The sequence below is a fragment of the Falco rusticolus genome, chromosome 4 (genome assembly GCF_015220075.1).
Source record: "Falco rusticolus isolate bFalRus1 chromosome 4, bFalRus1.pri, whole genome shotgun sequence".
NCBI classification, from domain to species: Eukaryota; Metazoa; Chordata; class Aves; order Falconiformes; family Falconidae; genus Falco; species Falco rusticolus.
This window is the reverse complement of record NC_051190.1, coordinates 91,095,576-91,117,358: the sequence shown is the minus strand read 5'-3', so window position 1 is coordinate 91,117,358 and position 21,783 is coordinate 91,095,576. Positions and strand designations below refer to the sequence as shown.

General features: G+C 41.8%; 1 protein-coding gene across 5 annotated transcripts in view; it reads left to right on the top strand.

Moving 5' to 3' along the window:
- The first annotated feature begins 3,054 nt into the window (after positions 1-3,054).
- CDK13 (cyclin dependent kinase 13) overlaps positions 3,055-21,783 on the top strand; it is a 49,302-nt gene continuing 30,573 nt past the window's right edge. For all 5 annotated transcript variants that reach the window (XM_037385615.1, XM_037385612.1, XM_037385614.1 and 2 more), the window contains exons 1-5: positions 3,055-4,391; positions 14,855-15,460; positions 19,054-19,221; positions 19,494-19,633; positions 21,593-21,763. In XM_037385615.1, the coding sequence (XP_037241512.1) occupies positions 3,175-4,391; positions 14,855-15,460; positions 19,054-19,221; positions 19,494-19,633; positions 21,593-21,763 (2,302 nt within the window). In that variant the 5' untranslated portion in view covers positions 3,055-3,174. The remainder of the gene's footprint in view (positions 4,392-14,854; positions 15,461-19,053; positions 19,222-19,493; positions 19,634-21,592; positions 21,764-21,783) is intronic.

The window sequence follows — 21,783 nt, the reverse complement described above, 5'->3', positions numbered from 1 at the left end:
GGATTTAACATTCACCTTCACCTACCCTGCTCATAACCTCACCTGGATATTCATATGAAAGGAACTGCAGTGATCTTTTTTCCTCCACGGTCCTGTATTCCTGCAATCCCTTGAAATGGTTCCTCAGACTGATTGTTTTTTTTCTTTTCCTTTCTCCTCTGGAGAAAGAAAGGAGGACTGTTGGGAGGGCTCCAGCAGAGACAATCTCATGGAGTCAACCCCAGTCCTGTGTCTCAGGCCTAGAAACATCTCTCTGTGGCTAGGGCAGTTCCCACTGAAGCAGACTTGCAGACAACAAGTATTCCAAAAAAGCTGGACTTAAGGCATCTTTATCAAACTTGGTATCTCACAGGTATTTTATTAGGTCTCTTCTCATTGCTGCTCTGAATCTCTGAGAAAACAACATACTTGGACACAAGTGCACTTTTTAATTTGTCTTTAGCAACTCTGTTGATCATGAACAACAGCAACAACCGAGGAGTTGGAAAGAAATCTTTCTTTGCAGTCTACATCTTCTGGTATGCATCACTAAATGTTGCATTTAACATGCTGCCTTTACCTAGAAGATTAATTTTGTCCTTCACCTCTTAGTTTGTGGGTGTTTTACCTTCCTTTTCAGCCTCCAGACATTTGAGAGAGGGGCATGAAAATGAAATGTATAACTGTTCTCTCATCTCACTTAACCATGCTGTAAATTCTGGTGAGCTGGTAGCCTATACATGAATTGGCTTGATGGAAAAGTACAAATGTATTGCCCACGTTGTCTTACTTCATTAGAATATAACAAATACTAAATTTTCAGTCAATTTCACTTAAGGGAGAAATCAATAAATCTAAGTTTTAGTGGTCCCATTATGCTTACACAAGCCAGCAGGTGAGTATTTCAGCTTTGTCTTTGAAATGTCCTCATCCATCACCTCCAACCTGCAGATGATGGTAAGATGATGATATCAGCCTTCAAGATGGTAAGGTATTCCTGCCAGCTGTAGCTCTGCTCTGGCCCTGGATTTCATCTGAGGCCTTAGAGGGACGTACCCTGTGGTATGATGTAAATCGTGGCAGTCATGAGTTGGATATTTGTTCCTGTTGTGTTTGAGTAGAGGAAAAGACTTGCTACCAAATGGAATTAAAACTTTTGTTATTAAATTACATCCTTCATATGAAAATAACTAATTGGACAGGAATTTATGCTCTAGTTAGTGGAGAGCTAAGAGCTACTTCTTGACAGACACGGCAGAAGCCTTTCTACATATTTGTAGCTGAAATAAATCTTTCTCTTCCAATACAGTTCACTTAATAGAAAATATCAGTAACTCTCCTGTGTTGAAATTTGTCTTAGGTGACCTACATTACATCTTTCAGCATGGAAATAAGACACAAAACTCTTAAATAGCTTGTTTTGGAAAAATGTTTAAAACCACACTTGTTCTCACTTCCTCATACGACTAAATCAGCCTGCAAACTTGATACTCTGTCTGCCACAGCATTTTGCTCTTAGGTTTTCCAGAGTGCCAATTCCTGGAGCTTTATAGGGTTCCATGCTTCTGATGATCATTTCAATGATAGCTCTTCGGCCAGTAACATCACAAAGCGGGAGAAGGCGCAGAGCTTGGGCTTATGTGTTTTTCCCTGCCACTCCCTTATAGATGCTACAGGCAACTTACATTCTACCATAGCATTTTCAATCAAAAGTCACAAAGAAAACATGAGCACACTTTGCATGGTAAGGCAGAATGAAATCCATGCTGCACTGCTCATGCGTATGATCTGAATGGGGCAGATGTGGAGCCACAGTAAAGTACTTTTTTGGCTGGAGTATGCATTTAGAAATATATTAAGCCTGAATGGATGCGTATAAATGTAAACAAACTACACATGGCTTAAGCATTCGAAATTTTAAAGAAAGCTCTTCTGTGGCTGCCATCAGAGGCTAGGCTGCCGCGTCCAGCGAACACACACACCCCGCTGCGGGGCAGACGCAGGGGAGCCGAGGCCGCAGCCCGGGGACGAGCGACCCAAGACCCACTGCGGCCCAACACTAGCATCCCGCCCGCTGCCCGGGGCGCCTCCCCCACCGCCCCGCCCGCAGCCTGACACGGGCCGCCCCCGAGGACCTCCACCGCTCCGCCTCCGGCCTCTAGAGGCCGCCGGGACAGAAGAAAGGGGAAAAGGCGAGCGGGCAGCCGACTCCACGCCCCTCCCCACCCTGCGCCGGAAGCGATCTTTGACCCCCGCGCCCGGAAGCGCCCCCTCCCTCCGCCCGCGGGGCTAGCGCGACGCAGTTACCGCGAGATGCAAGATCTCGCGAGAGCTGCGCCCTCCCCGTCCCGGGCGTTGGGTGTGGGGGGAGGGGTGAACTCTCGCGAGAGCGGCGCATCTCTCCCGGCTCCGGGCATGCGGGCCAGGGCGGCAGCCCCGCGCGCGATTGGCGGGGCGCGGCCCCCCCCCTCGCGCCGCCGGCCCCGCGCATGCGCCGCGCTCCGCCGGGCCGTGTCCCCGGTGCGTGTGTATGCGTGTGTCACCCGCGCGCAGCACCCAGGCCGCGCCAGCGCTGCCGGCCGCCGGCGACTCGGGACCGGGCAGCTGGGAGCCGCCGGGCAGGGTAAGCGGGCTCGGGGCCAGCGCAGCGCCGGGCGCCGCCTCGGACAGCCCGCCGCAGGCGGCCGGGCACGGCCTGACCCCGCCGCCTGGCCGGGGAGCGGGTGAGGGAGGCGGCGACGGCCCCGCGGCCCGCGCCCGGCGGCCGCACCCCCCGCGCAGCGCCGCCCGGCGACGGACGAGGCAGCCGCGGCCCGGGATGGAGTGAGGAGGCCGCCGCCTGGAGCCACTTCCGCGTTGCGGGAGGCCGCGCCGGCTCCGCGGGAGACCCCCGCCGCTCCGCCGCCGCGCCGGGCAGCGCCCGGCCCCGACCCCGGCCCGAAGGCGGGCGGCGCGACCCCTCCTCCCCCCGATGTGGCGGCGCGGCCCCATGTGAGTCGGCGCGGCCGGGCGCGCTGCGAGGCGGGCCGGGCCCCGGCAGCCGGCCGGGGAGCGAGGGAGCGAGCCAGGCCCTGGCGCCGGCCGGCGTGTGTCCCCGTGTGTCTGCGCGGCGCCGGGTCTCCATGGCGCCGGTGGCGCCCTGAGGGCGGCGGATTCCCTAGGCCGCGTCCTCCTTCTCGGCCGTGAGTGAGCTCGATGCCGAGCACCTCGGACGCGGCGGCCGGCGGGAGCGGGGGAAGCCGGGGCTGGGGCAGCGGCGGCGGCAGCAGCTCAGCGGTGGAGGCGGCGGCCGACAAGAAGCGGCTGCATCACCGGAGACGGAAGCGCTTCACGGCCCAGCCGCAGCCCCCCCCTCCGCCGCCGGCCCCTCACCCGCTGCTCTTCCCGCTGCTGCAGCCGCCCCTCCTGCAGCCCCCGCTCCTGCAGCCGCCGCTGCCGCCGCAGTCCCTGCTCTTCCTGGCGGCCACCGGCGCCTCCTCCTGCTGCGGGGACGGGGGGGAGCGGAAGCGGCCGCGGGGCAAGCGGCGCTCGGGCTCTCGGCACAAGCGGCGGCGAGGCCGCGGGGGCGGCGGCGGAGGCGGCGGGACCCAGGAGGTGGAGAAGCGGCGCGGTAGCGGGGGTCTGAGCACGCTGGTGGAGGAGTACGACGACGTGAGCTCCCAGTCCGAAGGGCTGGTGGGCGGCGGCGCGGCCGGCGGCGGCGCGGGCAGCGGCGGGGGGAGCCCGGCCTCCTCCTCAGGCGGTGGCGGCGGGACCCAGCGTCAGCGGGGCGAGGCGGAGCGGAGCGGCCGGTCCCGCCGGGAGCACCGCGGCAGCAGCGGCCGCTCCAAGGAGCGGCACCGGGAGCACCGACGGCGGGGGGAGGAGAAGGCGCAGCAGGAGGGGGCGGCGGCGGGCCGCGGGGGACCCGAGGCCTCCTCGTCCTCCTCCAAGTCCCGCAGCCGCCACAACCACACTGGGGGCCAGGACCGGGAGGGACTCAAGAGCAGCAGCAGCGGCGGCAGCGACGGCCGCAGGAAGGGCTCCCTTGCCTCGCCCAGCAGCGGCAGGAAAGAGCGGGAGAGCAAAGCGCACCGCAGCCGGACTAAAGCAGCCAAGGAGCCGCCCTCGGCTTACAAGGACCCGCCGAAGGCCTACCGAGATGACAAGCCCGAGCCCAAGGCTTACCGGCGGCAGCGCTCGTCCCCGAGCCCCGGTCGGGATGACAGCCCCCCGCTGCACCGCTCCTCGCAGAGCCAGCGGAGCCGCAAGTCGCTCAGCCCGGTGGGCGGCCGCTCGCCCCTCAGCCCTTACAGCCGCCGCCGCTCCCCCAGCTACAGCCGGCACAGCTCCTATGAGCGCGGCGGGGACGTGTCGCCCAGCCCCTACAGCAGCTGGCGCCGGTCGCGGAGCCCCTACAGCCCCGTTATCCGGTGAGTGCAGGCCCGGACCGGGAGGAGGGGGGCGCTGGGACCGGGCTGGGGGCATGGAGGGGGGTGAGGGTGGGTTGGGGCTGGTGCTGGCTTGCAGGGCCTGCCGGGGAGGCTCGCATCTAGCAACAAAAGCCCTCCCTCGGTGCCTGCTTGCTGCCAGAAAGCTGAGGTGGGGGGAAGGGGAGCTGGAGACATACAAAGATTCTCCTGTCCTGTCTTTGGGAGAAAGGGAGACGTGGGTGTCTGCAGCGCTTCTGCAGCTAGTTTCTCTCCGTGGGAGATCACCTAGCTGGAAATAGGCTTTTTAAATATTAAAGGCCATGAGAACATCTTCAGATGAGAGTGAAGATGCTTCTCAGAGGCCAGGTTTTCTGAAGGACCGATTTTGATTTTTAAAGCTTTGCTTGTGAAGTACGGAGATTCTCAGGTACGTTTTTACGTATTCAGTTCCCCTGTATAAAAGGATGCATGTTCAATATAACTGTGTTCGGTTTAATTCCCACTAATCTAAAGAGCAAGTAAGCTGACAGGCAGTTTGTGTTACAAGTGTTTCTTGGTTTTAGAGATCTATAGAAAGAGTTAGGGTTTCTGTTTTGCTAGGAAAAGGAGCCAGTGTCAAGTTTTGTTAAATTGTCTTTCGTGTGTTGCACAACCTATGAAAATGCATGTAAGCTTTTTTTCCAGTCGGGTTATATATATGTATACACTTGACGTGCGCTTGCGAATCACTTTGTTGGTAGGAACTGGGAATGTAAAGGTCAGCGTTGCTGTGACTTCTGTAATTTTATATGGACAGGAAACGTGGGCTGTATCTCTAATCAGATAGAAACTGTGTGGCAGAGTTAAAGCTCTTCAGAATATTTTAACCTGCAGCGAAACCACTGGGAATCCAAAGTGTTTGCTTAGTGTATATTTATAACTGAAGATTTCCTGTATTGGAATCTTACCGTTGCCTCATTGTTTATAGGCTTACTTGAATTCACATCTGGACTTCAATTGTAAACGTATTGGGTGATTTGCTGTTCCACCAGCAATAATTTTGTTTACAAGGCATTACCTGGTGGGTTGTCTGAGAACTGTTGTCTGGTGTTCCTAATGAGCACTTTGTGTTGGTCACCATTTGGGGGGTGTCCCACAGTGCATCCAATAAAGATGCTGAAGCTGTTCTGTGTTTCACTGGCTGTTGGTATTCAGCTGTCCTGGGTGTGCATTGAATGCTGTTTGAAGAACAGAGTAACAAAATTGTGTCCTACTTTGTTCGGGGAGATAGAACAAAGGTGCCTTTGGGAAAAAAAATAGTGGTTGTTTTAAAATATGGTTGCATGGAATAATTTTGTAAACAATAGGGTGTTTCAAGCAGAAGACACTGTGAGTGGTCAGAAAAACAGCACGTCATCGTCGTTGTTCCATGAAAGCCTGTTACCAGTGGTTAAGGGATATGCTTTCAAGATTATTTGAATAATAGAATAGCAGGAATATTATGTGCATAGTTTTGACTTAAACACTCTGGGAATCACATTACTTGCTGTAGATGCTTTTATCTTGGAATAAGAAAGGTGATAATGATGAGCAAAATTATGTATGCTCTGTTTGCACTTATTAGTCACATTGACAGTCCAGTTAGTTTAGAATCCTTTCTTATACGCTGACTGATGGGACTGTAGTAGAAGGCACAGATGTGTTTTAGAGGACAGGTACAGAGCAAAGTTTAGTAGGAGTGTTGTGCTGCTTTTTTTTCTGATGGTAGTGGGCCTGTGATTTGAAACATGACAGTTTAAATCTCCTAGTTTTTGTTTTGTCTCTGTGGTAAATGTGTAAGTCTTCCTTGAGCTGCAAATGTGTTCCTAGGAGTTAGCTTTGTGACTTCACACCTTCCTTCCTCTGCTTAAACTGTAATTTGCATCCCATCTTTAACTGCACGCAGATAAATTATTTAGTTAACAAATGCAGATTGTCAGGTATACTGGAGAGGGATTGGAATGGCTGAGTGAAAAGAGGAGGCTGCTGTATGTGGAAAGCAAGGTTGGTCTGTCCTAATCTGGCATTCCTTGTAAAAATGTCGTTTTCACAGAAAAGGAAAGAAACAAAGTGTGAAGATAAACTTAGTTGTTCATAATGTGTACCTGCTGTGGAGAAACATCAGCTACTGTTCTTTGCTGCCATACAGCTATTATGCATTATGTGTATTGGGGCGGCAGTGGAGAAATAAAGATGGGAGGTATTTATAAAATAGTTTTAGCCATTCAAAACTGCGTCATAACAGCTTTTTTTCACTTGACTCTGTGGTGGTATGCCCAAAAGGCTGAAAATTTTTGCCGTGCTGTTTATGTGATGGTATAGTGGCCTTAGACTTGATAGAATAGTACAGTTTTGTGAAGGCAACAGCTTCTTACAGCACCTGTCTTCTTCATCTGAATGATTTAAAGACTTAATTCTGGGCTTGTATCCAGCTGTAATGGTGTCAAGACAGTAAGAACTTTGTATGTGACCGAGCATTCCAGGCTACAAGCCTTTTTTTGCTCTTTTCGTCCTATATCTCGTATATGTGTCTTCTGTAATGTTACATAAATTCCCTAGTTACTTGGTATGTAGAAAATGAGAATTAAGTGGTCCTAACACACTTGGAAAGCTCATGTGTCTAGAGTGCTGATTTTGTCATCTAGGTCTCTGAGCTGCTTAGGGAGAAACTTCTAGTAAATAGTGGAAGAGAAACAAGCGAAGTCTGCTTCACTCATTTGAATCCCTAGTTTTCTCAAGCAGCAGCAGCAACAGCGCAATTGTTCTGAGTTAGACAGTAGTGACTGTGAATACTGTTTTCTGGTGATGTTGCCTGGATGTGGGTTCTGAAGAGAAGGAGAGACACCAGATAAGCTTCCCATGCTTGGAAAATTCTTTTTGAATGGTGGACTAATTGCCTTTTCCATTATTATAGCAGTAAACATCTGTGTTTTGGGCAGACTGATTGAGCTGTTTCCACTTGTTGGACAGAACTCCTTTACTTGCTGCTGATGGATTTGTGTTACTATATTTTCTTGTGGATAGTAACACAGCTGTTCTGAAGTAGCACGTGCACTTTTTCAAAATGGAAATTCTTCCATAACACCAAAAGTGTGAGGTATGTCTTTCTCTTCTGATAAGCTGACAGGATTTTTTTAAAAAATAGCATACAGAAAAAGGCGGGAGAGGAATTAAAACTCACGGTTGACAAAATAAGCAGAGAAGTCTCTCTTTGGAAACTAGTTTAGTATGGAATTGTGGGAAGAGAAGAACTATTTTTCATACCTTCAGTTAGGTCATATGCTATGTGATCACACATTTAATTCACTTAGCTCTGTAGATGAGTAATCACATTTTACCGAATTTGAATACACCTACCCATCTGCCTAGATAAAAGTTAAGTGGGTGGGGCACTACTAGCATAGTACTACTGTGTGTGGATGTTGCTTATAGGAAAAATACCAGATTTCTTTTCTTATTGGTATTATAGAGCCATCTCATTCTCTAGCTGTAGCTAGTATGTAGTAGTGAATGTCTGCAAAACATGGATTGCTTGTGTACAAAACTGAAACAAGCATAAGAAAAATTGTAAAATACATATTAATGCTGAAGAAGACATGGTTTCATACACTTGATATTAAAAGTAACTTTGAATCCAGTAATTCCGCTACTATTGGACTTAAAGGAGTAGGGGAGATTTCCAGATGTTTTTTTCCCCTTGCTTGGTGAAAACAGATTTTTTTCATATAAGGCTTTATAATCTTGTTTAGTAAAACTGTATTTTGCAGAATTGAAAATGTGAAACTGTAGGTTTTCACTGTTGGAATAGCTATTTTTTCCAGTGTGTATTGAGGCTCTTACTGTAGTACATACTCTCATCTTATTAAGATTTGTTTTGTTACTTGGCAGTGGACTTTGCCTTTTGTCCAGCCATGTTGATGTGCCTTTCCTTTTCCTCATTGCACTGCTGCTTCCCTTGTGGAAAGGGACTTAATTTGAAAAAAAAAACTTTTAATGTGTTTAGAACTCAGCATTTGAGTTGACTTTCTTGCAGATTGATTTCTTTATAGGCAGAGTTCTCATCTGAAAAGATAGGGTTATAAAGCAGATTTAAGAACCAAAATTCATGTTCCAAATTTTTCAGTATTCCTATGCTGTATCTGTTGGAGACCATTTTAAAGATTTACAGTTTGAATCAGGAAGGCAAGTTATCTAGTCTTCATGCACAAAGCGGTTGAGTAGGTGGTTGTTGCAGAGCTGCTTAGAATATAACCTTGAACTAGGGGCTAGAGAAAATAAATAAAACCAATTAATAAGGTACCAAGTCAGAGAGCACTATTACTGCTATGGCATAAAGAAATGAATTATACGTTTGCCTGCTAATGCAACACAGAAAAGCTATACTATGAACTGGAATGTTTTGTCAAGGTGGTTTATGTTACTGGGTGATTATAAATGTCTTGGAAGATCTGTGGTGAAGCCAACTGATTAAATTTAGGTCTCCCTTTTCAAATACACTATGACCTTACTGTGCTAGGGAAGATGGCAGTGCTTAGTCAGTAGTGCAGCATTCACTGGTAGTTATTGAAAGAGCTGGGCTACAGTGGGTGTTTTAACCTCTTGCGGTCTGCTTAATTTGTTGTTTTTCCAGTTGTATTCTCATGAATCCCTTTGTATTGTCTTGTCCAAAAGTTACGGACAAAATTGGTTCCTTTGTTAGGCTCTGTAGACCCTGATATATTCAGAGTGTGTAATACTGTTTGTGCTTAGGTAACATGCGTAGCTCGCTACTAGCGTGGTGGATTTAGCTTGCTCTTAAAGCGGTTAAGAAGAAAAGAGGTTTTCAAGTTTACAAACATGAGAAGATAACACATGACTGTTATGATTTGTCAATAAAATGCTTTTTTTTTTTTGTATTAAAGGGAGAGTTGGAATGGGAAGGAAAGAAGCACCTAGAAAATAGCTTGATGATAAAAACCGTGTAAGCTGAGTGAGACCTGTATTCCTGGAAATCAGACATGTTTAACACTGTTATTGTTGCTTCTTCCTCTATGCTTTCAAATATCAAGAGAGTAAAATATAGCACTTTAATTTTTAAGTTACTATTTGGAATTCTTTCATTCTGTGATTGAGAATGTAAGTGGTACTACATCAGTAAACTTTTTTCTATTAAATACATTAATAAATCTACTGTTCGGTAATCAATAAGTTAACTTGTGAAATTCAATACAATGTTTCCTTTTGAGGAACAACAACATTGTAACAGTTTTGAAACTTGTAACTAGTAAGGCTTTGATATCTTAAGTAGTTTTTATATATGTGAATATGTATCTTGTGTTAAGTAGGCAGATAAAAAATGAGTGCTGGTTTGTTTTGTGAAATGTATGGTGCTACGCAAAATAATACTAAGAAGAAAAAAACCTGTGATATTTAAACCAATATTTTTTTTAAATAATTTCTTGGGAGGGTAGGGTTCTTTTTGTTGTTCTGAAGAATGAAGGAGAGCAGTGCTGAGTTTTAGTTTCAAGGTGACTTCCTTATTAGTGCTTTCTTCCTCTATCAGTGGTTTCTTTACATCTGCCTCTTCTCATATGTGTTTTGTAGATAATGTCTTAAACTTTTTTTCTGGTTTTATTTTGTACCTATACATAATATTATGTAATTACCTCCATTTCCCTTTGCAGCTTATCTAGTTTTGCTTCTAGTCTCCTTTGTTGCTGTCTTTGGAAGAAAAAAAAAAAGCAGCTTTAGAGCTGCTTAGTTATAATGCAGGCTAGTCCTACTGATACTTATGGGTTTTAGGCAGATCGGTTTCCTTTTCTTTTTTCTCCTTTTTTTTTTGTTTGTTTGTTTTTATTTTGTTTTCTTTTCCCCCTCCATGTATAAAGGCATATTAAAATCTGTATATGGTTCAGAAGTGATTTTATGAATGTTATGAAGTCTGGCAGTTACACTCTTTGTAGGGATATAGGCCTGTGTAAAGTGAATGCAGTATGCTTGTAAATTACTAAGGATGGCAAAGGTGCCTTGTAAATGAGGTAGAAATCCTGGGTGCAAATAGGAAGAAGCATCAGTAAACTTGACTCAAACAGTAGCTGCTTAGTAGTCCCTCCCGTGTGCCTTACCAGCAGATGCTGGTGCGTTTGATTTGGGAGATTGGGATGTGGCACGTAAGTTTAGTACATTTCCTGATTTCTCCAGGCTTGGGTGAAAAAAAAAATTGGAATGTTTTGTTGGATTTGTTTGCTGTTTGCAACACAGTTCTTTTCAGTTGTAGCCACTTCATGTGTTCCTGTTTACTGTGTTAAAAACAAACTCCTAACAAAAGGTGAGGTAGTTGGTGGTGAATGTCAGATAAGGTCTTTTATATACGTGTGTGTGCATGCAGGCACATTTAATAGAAATTTGTTGGAAGATTTAGAGAGCATTGTATATTTCAGATATCTCTCCTGGTGTGTTTTCAGGGTCCCAGTAAAATGGCAGCGTCCTGTTAAATGGCAGACACTCGCTATTGTGTGAACCAGTTTCTGTGCTGCTGTGACTTCATCTTTTAGGTCAAATGAGTGTTAGCTTTGAATAGAGTGAAGTTGGCTGGTTTTATTATGTATAAGGCAGTATTTCTCCACTCTCAGTTCTGTATATGCTTCTGAGGGAAAGCTTGTAAATGTCCATAGTTTTTGTTTTGTGCCATTTTTATAGATGGAAACTTGTACATAAGTCTTGTCTAGCCTGGAAGGTTCTCATGGGACTTTTGAACTAGTGCTGATGGAAGAAAGTGATAGCTGAATATTTGAAAAGATCATTAGGCTTATGAAAACAGCAGGTTTTATCATTGTAACTTGAGTAGCTAGCACTTGGACAAAGTTGCCTTTTACTTAAGATTCAGCATTTGTGTGTTTAGTTGAAAGTGTTAATGTTTTTGCTCTAACTCTCTTGGGTCTAGCCCAGTGGACAAGGGACAGCAAGGGATTCTTGCAAAGGCCTTTGGAATGCCAAAGGAAGTTCTAGTTTATTATTAGCACAGACATGCACTGTGTAATGCAACATAAATTTTCTTTCTGACATAAAATTAAATAATGAAAAACTTTTGGAAAAATTAAGCCAGTGCAGAGATTATACTTAATCAACATATTTCATAACTAGGTTGCTATCATTTTGATTTGCTGTTAGGGGCTGTAGTATGTACTAGAACTGAAACGTAAATATTTGTGTGCATGTGTATTTGCTGTCTCCCAGATGGATGCAATTCTGACATGAGAAAGTTACACTGTGGTCATTTGGGGTGTGAAACCTGTGATGGAGAATGGTTGGGGTGTTTTTTTCTGAGCTTGCATAGATCCATGTTCACATCCTAAACTCTCTTGACTAATGTTGGTAAAATATGTACATCAATCCATTGTCAATGCTTGGCTTCCTTACACGTTTGTTTCTGAAGAAAGTATAAAGATTTAGGTTAATTTTTGCACCAGATTTGCAAATCTGCCTCTTCCCCCCCCAAGTTATGGTAGGTGATCAGGTGAGCATTAGTAGTCATTAATTTGAACAGATTTTCTCATTTCATCCTTGGTAGTGATATAAATGAGCCTCTTTTACTTTGAACTGAAGTGGAACAGAAGCAGTCTTATGATCAGGCATGGTGTCTCAACTGTAGCGTTTTAAGCTGCTACTTCTCTTTTCAAGTGCATGTGAAATTATGTCCGTATTTCTGTTTGTGATATAGAGTACTTGCTTTATATGAGGTGTCTTTCAAAACCAACAAACAAAAAAAACCCCACCAACCCCCCTAACAAACCAGAAATTGTACTTAGGAAGGTTTTGAGACCTTTAGGACATGTTTTAAGTTTAGTGAGGCTGGAGTGAAGTCCTTGGGATGTGGGTTGTGTTCTGCAGGTAACTGGAGTCAGTGTCAGTTTAAAATAGTTGATGTAGGAACAAGATGTGCAAGCAGATGTTTTCCAAGACAGGTCAGTGACATCCTTGCAAATGATGTATCAATTATAGAAGCCAGTTTAGGACTAATGGAGCTTATTAGCTTGTGCTTGATGCTGGAGAAATATAATTACACTGATGTTACAGCCGGTGTGGATCTATAGCAGTATGCCTCTGCTTGAGATAATAATTCCTCTTGGAAAGTGAGATAACTGTGAGGAGAGCTCTGGCCTAGCATTTGAAGTGTATGTGTTGTCAGAATAGTCTCCAGCCCTCCTTTTTCTTCCTACTAGCCCATCTTAACTCTGTATTATGGAACTTATGTACTACTTCACTTTTATTCCAGTTTGGCCAAGCATCTGAAAATTTTCTGTGGGATTTGGTACTTAGATTTCTAAAGTAATAATGAGGAAAAATAACTTCAGCAACATGGTTCGTAATGGAGCAGAAGTGAGCTTTCAAGGGAATTTTTCTGACCGATATTATGTGTGTGTTTTTTGATGGATACGGATGTTAGTGTCTTTAGTGAAGTGAACCAAACCTTACATTTTCATTGAAATTTCAGATAACGGAATTGTGCAGTTTGCTTTTTTTTTTAATTAAAATATAAAAAACCTTCTATTATTTTATTGTTGGGTTTGTTATTACCATCTGTTATTGTTATCCTGCTGTGCCAGGGTATTCTATAAAACTTTACTCCTGGCATAGAATTTAACTGTGTTAGTTTCAGAGTTGTCCTCATCTGGGGTTTGATTTTTTTAATTCTTTCATTTTTTCTTTCAAGGGTCTAGCCATTTGGATCAGTTTTACCTATAGAATTTTGAAGCTTGTGCTGCAGTATATAGTGTGTGTACCTACACATTGTTTTCAATCATTTCTACATAAACTTGGTTTACCTAAATGACTTTTACATTGGTTTAGAAAGAAGACTGAAAAGAGTTGCTTTTATAATGCAGGAACAGGTGTAAATTTGGAAATTAGTAAATATTGCACACAAAATAGAAACATTATTGTACGATATTAAGTAGTTGTTTGGTTGAAGCATTGAAATGTAATTTGTGTGGATAATTAGAATGATTTAATTTAATTGTTAGTAAAATTAAATTTGACATAGGGGTCGATAGTCTGTAATGCTTGTATTTGGCTGCTTTGTTTGGTATTGAGTTTGGAGTTGGGGTTGAGGGGGGGGGGGGGAGGTTGGCAGCCTCTGTACACTGGTGCTATCTTTTGAAGTCTGAAATTCTTGTGTCTCCAGAAGTCCTGGTTTTGCTATTGCTTGATAGTTTTTACTTTGTTTAGCTAGTGAATACATTTTTTTATCCTAATTATACTTTGTCCTCCCTTCAAGTGATATACTCAAGCAAAATAGATTTCCATCAAACTTGTAATCAAGACAATACTTGTAAATCTGGTAAATACCCTTGCTGTTCTTAGGTAAAATGGGTTAAAAACCCTTGCATTTCATGTATCTCGTAATTTTTCTGTCTGGTAGCAGGGTATTAGGCTAGTTGTTCCATGCCCTTCACCTCAATTAATTTTTTTCCCTTTTGCTTTTTAATGAAGAACTGGATAAAACCCACTACTGGGCAAATTAGGATATCCCTTTGAAAAATTGAATGAAAAATGGTTAAATGGTATTTTTGCACAGTAAAGTGTGGTTTTCTAATTTAAGATTCACCCCCACCTCTGCCCTCATTCTAGGTTGTTTTCCTGCTATGGTTTTGTAGATGGCTTAGATATTTTTTTCCTTATTTTTCTCTGTATTCTGATGAATAAAGTATGTGCCTATATACAAATAGTATAGGCCTATTTGTGGATTATGTTTGCTTATCAGTAGTTGTAACAAGGATTGGGTACTTCTGATTTTTTTTTAGGGAAAAAGCATACAGTTAAATTTCAAAAAAGAAAGCTAAGATTTGTTGCTGTCTTTCTGTTGGTTACATTGCAACCTTTAGTATTCTGGCAGGTTTTTTTTCAACTAACTTATTTCAATGACAGTTGAGAAAGTGAATCTTAAGAAGTTGCTACAGTTACTGTTTCATTGTAGTGTTTAGATTTTTTTCTTGTCTCGTTGTTGTAACATTAATTTCATTTTGTTGAATTCTGGACATGTTGCCAGATTAATTTTTCTTAAATACTCCATATACTAAAAGTGTTTGCACAAGTTGCATAGGATCAGATTATCTTTAAAGGAGAAAATCATCCCTGATAAGTAGTGAGGAAAAAGGAACGTATCTGTCCTATAGGTATACTATAGGTATACTTGTATTTTGCAGTTCTTTAATGGGAGAAACTACATCTAAGCAAGTGTTAACATTTTCTAACAACCTGTTCAGGTGTAGAATCTTGATTGATTAACTCTGTAGATTTTTTAAATATTTTCTTTATGAAATATCTTTTCTGTTTCATAGACTTTTGGTTATTCTATAGGCATGGTGATAATGATTTTTAAGAAATAGCTTGTCAAAAAAGCAGATATACTGGGAAAGCAGGCAGACTCAGTTTTAACTGGGTAAATCTTGACTTTTTTGAAACAGGAGATCAGCAAAATCTCGAAGCAGAAGTCCGTATTCATCGAGGCACTCGAGGTCTCGTAGCAGACACAGATTGTCTAGATCCAGAAGTCGTCATTCAAGTATTTCTCCTAGTACATTAACTCTGAAGAGTAGCCTGGCTGCTGAGCTGAACAAAAACAAAAAAGCAAGAGCTGCTGAGGCAGCCAAAGCCAGTGCAAAAGCTTCCAATACTTCAACACCTACTAAGGGAAACACTGACACTGCTGTAAGTGCACCTCAAGTGAACAATGTAAAGGACCTGAAGAAAATAAAAACCGAGCATACACCTTCTCCTACAAGCAGCGCAAATTTGAAAAATGACAAGGCAAAAGCAAAGGTCTCACTTCCTGAAACAAAAGGAGAAAATAATTTAATTGCAGACAAAATTACTAAACAGAAACCTACAGCAGTAAAAGAGAATAAACTAACTGTTGTGAAACAGCCATCAGTCACTGTAAAAGAGAAAAGCAAACCAAGTACACCAAGTGTAGTAACCAAGGAGAAAGATCGAGTTGTTGCATTACCAACCTCCACACTGCCACCCTTGCCTTTGCCTCCCACGCTGCCTGAAGATAAAGAAACTGATAGGTGAGTTGTGACATACATTTAATTTTTGGGGTTGTCTGTTCCTTTTTATTAATGTTGCTGTTATTATCTAGGTGGTTTGTTTTTTTGTATAGTTATTATTTCCTTTGGAAAATAAATATAAACCTATTTGCTAGATCAGGCTGATGCATTAGGTGGTTTGTTCTTGCTCTTCTTTTATGTGGCGATTAGTAGTGAATTGTGAAGGAATTTGATCTTAAAAATAATTTAAGTGGTTCTTGAAAAGAGAAGGACTTAATCTAGGAGGAATCTTTCAGCAAAAAGTACACTAAAGAGATGATTTAAAATTGCTGGTACATAATAGCTTTGGGTCTAATGCAAGGATATAATCAAGGCTTCAGGATTTCAAGTTTAGTGCAAACATGTACATGTTTCCAGGGAAAAGTTGAATTCAGTAGTGATATGTGAAAATTCTTTAATTAGCTGGGGTTTGAGGTAAAGATTCCCTCCCCTTTGGAAAGTCATCGTTTTTATAGCTGTGTGTTATTTTAGTGTAATTTATTTCGGAGATCAGTATTACTTTGACTATATATAACAAGTGAGGTTCATGGCTTGTAATTTATTTTAACTTCTGAAGTGTAAAAATTGGTCTGTAGTGAAGAAATTCATGTCTTAATTCCAAGTGTCATCTGAGTTGAGGCTAAATTAAGTCTCTTCATAGTCGTAACAGAGAATATGTGCTGTGATTTGGGTTGGAATATTGTGCTGTTGAGCTGTAATTTGTTGTTTTTCTTTTGGTTTGGTCATGAAATTGAGAAAAGTTACTTTTTTTTTTATACTCGTGGTGTTACATGCCTCTCACAAGATACAAGAAATAAACTTACAACAAGTAAAACAAAATTTCATAGCATGGAAGTAATAAGTAATTTGTGTGGAATATTTTTGTAAAAAAATCAAACTAAAAGAAAAATTCAAAACCTTATGAAGTACTTGTTTCTATTCCATATTTGTGAAACTGGCCTGTCTTCTCTTGTTCTTTGGGAAGTCTATAGTGTTAAAGTCTTTGATCAACAAAAGTAATTATAACCAGAGGTGTAAATACTTCTCTTGTGTTTGCTAGTAATTTAATGTGAGGTTAAACGTTAGAATGCACGGGAGTCCTTGGCAAATACATACAACCTAACAAGGTATTAGATATTTATTTTTTTCAGTAATAAAAGAGAAATCTTGTTTCTTGTCCTTCAGCACTCTAGCAAATATTGTTTTAGTTGTTCAGAATTACATCTGTGTGGCAAATGTGTGGTTGCCTTTAAAGTTATGACAAAGCCATCCCTTCTAGGTAAACGGGTTTTCTGACATTGTTAGGTACAGCAAGATTTACTGTTTTAACTAAAAACTAAGCTAACTAGTGTAAATATGCGACTAGTATTGCAGTGTAAATTGCAGTAATATGAATTGAGATTTTCATCTTAAAGCTGGCTAATTGCTTCTCATTATTAGTATTTTTTAATGTACTGTTTGCAGTACAGTTAAACTGCACAGAGGAGTTAAGCTGCAGTTAAGCTACAGTTCTGTCAGCACTGAGCTCATTCTTTCAAGAATAAAAGCCTCATGTTTGCAAACAGCCGCATTAGAAACATTAATGACAAGGAATAGAATGCCATTTATGCTTTGCTTGGTTTTGCCTATAGGATGTTATAAACTTCAGATCAGAATGGTTGCAATTACAAGTTGTGATAAAGCTTAAGACATCAAAGAAAAATTACCAGTGTTTTTTAGGAGGGAGGAGGGCAAAGATATTTATTTACCTTGGGTTCAGAGTTGCTGCGGGGAAATTGTGCCAACAAAGAGAGCTTGATGCTATGAAGAACTGGCTGGTTCCTAATGTCACGTCAGTTGTGAAGTTCAGTAAGAGTCTGATAAACCCACAAATAAACTACCTAAAGGAACAGCAGTGTTGCAAAACCACTGTGTAGGTTAGCTGAAAGGGAAAACTGTTGCGGTGGTCAATGACATATGATTTAACAGACCTGGAAAAAAGGCTGCTCTTGGCTGCCTCTGTTTTCATGTACCACTTTTATAATCTGCTTCAGAACATCTCATATTGTACTTTTACTAATACTGAAAGCTTGGGGGTGACATTTTTAGAAAAATACAAATAATGTATTTGTAATAGAAAATGTTTATTTTTCCTGAAAAATAATAATAAAAAATCTTTACCATTATTATTATTACATGCACTGTGCAAATGGTGGTTTATTCTTTATAGCATGTTAACAGTTATATTTTTGATATGAGCAGTATATGCTTCCTTGAGGTGCTTCTCTTAAGTCAGGCAGCAGCATCTTGAGAAGTGGTAGGAGACATTCAGGTGTTCTGTTTTCATGGGGAAACACAGACATACGCAAAACACTGGAATGCTTTATTTAAATGTATAAAGAATGCTAATTGCAATTAATGTAAGAAAGAATAGATGCATTCTGTATGAGAGAAGGTAGCAAGATCTTTCCATTTACAGAAGTTCCTGCTTTGTCTATGAAACTAAGCAGGTAAGAAGTTGCAGAAAAAGTGAGAAAGTTTGAAATTTGCCAAGTGTGAATACTCTGAGAGTCCTGTAGGGGAGAAACAGGTATGTAATTATATAAAGCTCAGAGATAGCTGTGGCTTCAAAAAATGCTGGATATGCAGTAGCTGCACAAACCTAGCTAAACTAAAGGAAATTCTGGTGAAATGGAACCATGTGTTTAAAAAGAAATCCTGCAGCAAGTATAATTTTTTCAGAATTTCCCCATTAGAATGGGAAGAGCATCTCTAGAGTTACTGCATATAGTAATTGTTAAAGGAATACATTGCTATACCTGTGTTTGGGGGATTTTTCTCAAGGCAGAGATTGACTTGTCAGGATCTGTTATATAATTATGGTTGATAATTAAAAATGGTCAGGTATCAGTAACCCATGACAGAAAAAAATTTAGGCTTTTTTTCATCAGTGGTGTTTTTTTTTTTTGTGTGTGTGTTTTTTTTTTTTTTGTCCCTTGATTTGCATGCTGATCACTAGAAACGTGTTTCAGAAAATGTGTGAGATCGGAATCTGTAAATGAGGTGGTGTGGACTGCCTTGTAATGCCTAGCAGTGTTACTGTAACCGCAACACTCATTATCTCTGGAGACCAATTTTACAGGGAACTGAATATAGTATAATCTTCTCTTTTATATGAGTAGTCAGTGAGAGTACAGATTTTACCACTACATGTCTTGCATCTGGCAGCACCTGAGCTCTAAATATTCTTAATAGCCTAGGACATAGGCTTGGGAAGAAGCTTATGTGGCAGGAGAAGTCCAGCCTTGTAAGGCTTGCTGTGTTATTTAACCTTAGCTTTCACTAGAAAGATCTGATGTCATATTTTCTGTAGAATTTTGGTAGTTATCTGAGCATTTTCCAGAGAGCTATTTGTGAGCCATTTGTAGAGCAGAAATCAAAATTCTGCAAATTCTAAGAGTGGAGATTTCACACGTTAATGCGTCAACAGCCTAGAATGTGTTTTAAAAACATAATTCCAGTAGGTTTTTCTTTATGTATGTTAATAGCAGTCTACTGTCTTCTACTTACTAGCAAACTTGTGTCTTTTTTAATAGCTTGCGAGAGAATCTTTCAGTGAAGTCAGTTAAGGAAGCAGAGAAGAAACTTCGCCATCTGCTTGCAGATTTGCCGCTTCCGCCAGAGTTGCCTGGAGGAGCTGACTTGTCCAAAAGTCCTGAAGAAAAGAAACCAGCAGTTCAGTTACACAGCAAGAGAAGACCAAAGTATGTTTGAGACTCTCTTTTGAAAGCCTATCAAGCAAGTAGAAATGATAATAGTTTCTTCAAAGTATATTCTTTTCAAAAGAATTCTGCTTTTTGAAGACTTTTTTAATATTAATAAGGCTTAAATCAAACTGCATGGTTTATTGTCACTTAATGGTAGTAAGCCAGTTATCTAATAATGTCTCATAAATTCTTAGTGTTGAGGGGGTTTTACAAAGTTAAGACAATCCTTAGATATATTAGCTGTGTTCTTAGAAATGCTTGTTTTCTAGAATATGTGGACCACGACATGGTGAAACAAAAGAAAAAGAAATAGACTGGGGAAAGCGCTGTGTGGATAAATTTGATATCATTGGTATTATTGGTGAAGGCACTTACGGCCAGGTTTACAAAGCCAGAGATAAAGATACAGGTAAGTTGAAAAAAGTAAGTGTAATCCTGCAATTCTAGAGTGAACAGGATATTTTGTTTGGTTTTGGTCTGTTTTTATATTGAGTAAAGGTAGTGATATTCTGCTGTCTAATATTTGGGAAGTTTTTAGTTATTGGTTTGTTCAGTTTTAAATCTAGCATTTGTCTGAATCAGAAATTATCTTTTGCTGCCTTGGAAAATCATTTATCTGTAAAGTTGTGGCTAAAAGCAAGCTAAACAGCCCTAATTTCTAGCTTTTATTTCTTGAGTTTTGCACTCTGTACACAATTGAGCTAGTGTAGAAGAGAGTATAAATACTCTGGGGCAACAAAATGGCACCTGAGATAGGTTGACAAAGAATAACAAAGTTTGTAAAGGGATGGAAGGGTGAAAGAAGTTATGTGTGAGATTTAGCCATTTTCCTTCTTCATACTGCAGTAGTCACTAGCTGATCGTAGGAAGAGAATCCGCCTCTCTGCAGCGCAGCCTTAAATGCTGTGTATTGGGTATTTTTCTTGCAGTATGACTTGACTTTACAACAGTAACATAATTTTTAAATTTCATGTTAAACTACTGGTCAAATGAGCAAGCAGTCACTACAATGGTATGTAAGAATGTTGTCACTGCCTCTAAATAGATAATGCATTGAAATTTGATTAGTAGTTCTTTTTGTAACTGCTTGCCCTTTTGGTTTATTTGTACGTGCTTTGAATGCTGGATAACTGTCTGCTTCAGCAGTAACTGAATCATGTAGGATCACATACCAGCCCCAGTTCCTTCTTTCTGATCTCCAGAAGAAAGAGCAGTGTAATTATAATTCCTTCTTTATTCTTTACCTATGCTTGTCTCGGTTTGCAAACTTCAGTTCAAATGTCACAGATTTTACTTTTTACCTTGGAAAGCATTGTTAAGCATTGTTAGCAGCTTCTTCCTGCTGTCCTGGGATTCTGTTCTCTGCGTATGTAACTTTTTAATCCTGTCATAACCATATTGCCTCTTTGGCAAGCTTCAAGTTTTTTGTGTGCAGCAGTAATTTCTTAACCTCCAGCAGAAGTTGCTGCTGTCTGTATTGAATGGGTCCATACAGTTAGAGTAAACCTTCCATTAGCTTTGGATTCAAATCCTGTGCAAAGATTGGCATTATGGCCTTTGAGATACCTTATAACAAGCTGTGCGATGGGCTTTCAAAGCAAATGGATGTTGTGTCATACTGGAGTGTGATCTGTTGTGTTCATATCATATACACTGGTGTAGGGTAAGTCCTTTTTAGAGCTAACAAAGGTGTCTGTGCTGTTCATAAACTTCCCAGACACAGCAGTAAACTTCCACGCATAAAATGGTTGAGTTGCCATACAGTCTTTAGATTATCCTCCACCATGAGTAGATCATGCTTCTGCCATTTTGCAGAATCCAGCTTCATCCAGCCAAGCCTGCAGTAAAATAATGAGTGTTTCTGCTCACTGTAAACAAGGGAGTGACAATTCTGCTTGTAGGAGGTATACTGATGAATTCGAAAACTCTTCAGACATCTGCCTGGTTTCTTGAACTGTGTAGTACTTCTGCTAGATACGTGCATTCTGACCTGATGTAGTAATAAATCCAGATAAAGGCCTCTATCTCTAAAGCTGCTGTTGGTAATCACTCTTATATGATATGGGGGTTTATTGACAGGCCTGGGGTAGAACATCAGGACACAGGTGAGTTACGCAGGAGGAAGAAGACAGTGGGTAGCTGAAAATTCCCATTTATAATTTTGCTTCTCCATGTGATAGTTTCCCAGCAATGGTTAATTCTGTTTCTGTTCAGCATAGTGTTTGGTGCAAGCATCAAAATGTTAACTGTTCAGTCCATTCAGAAATAGTAAAAAATAGGAAAGGTTTTATAAACAAAAGAACAAACCCAACACTAAATCCCATACTTTGGTTGCTGATCAATGTTTTTTATTTTAATTGTCACTTAGGGGAAATGGTGGCACTAAAGAAGGTACGTCTGGATAATGAAAAGGAAGGGTTTCCAATTACAGCTATTCGGGAGATTAAGATTCTTAGACAGCTTAATCACCAAAGCATTATCAACATGAAGGAAATAGTGACAGATAAGGAAGATGCTTTGGACTTCAAGAAGGACAAAGGTATGTATGCTAACATGGAG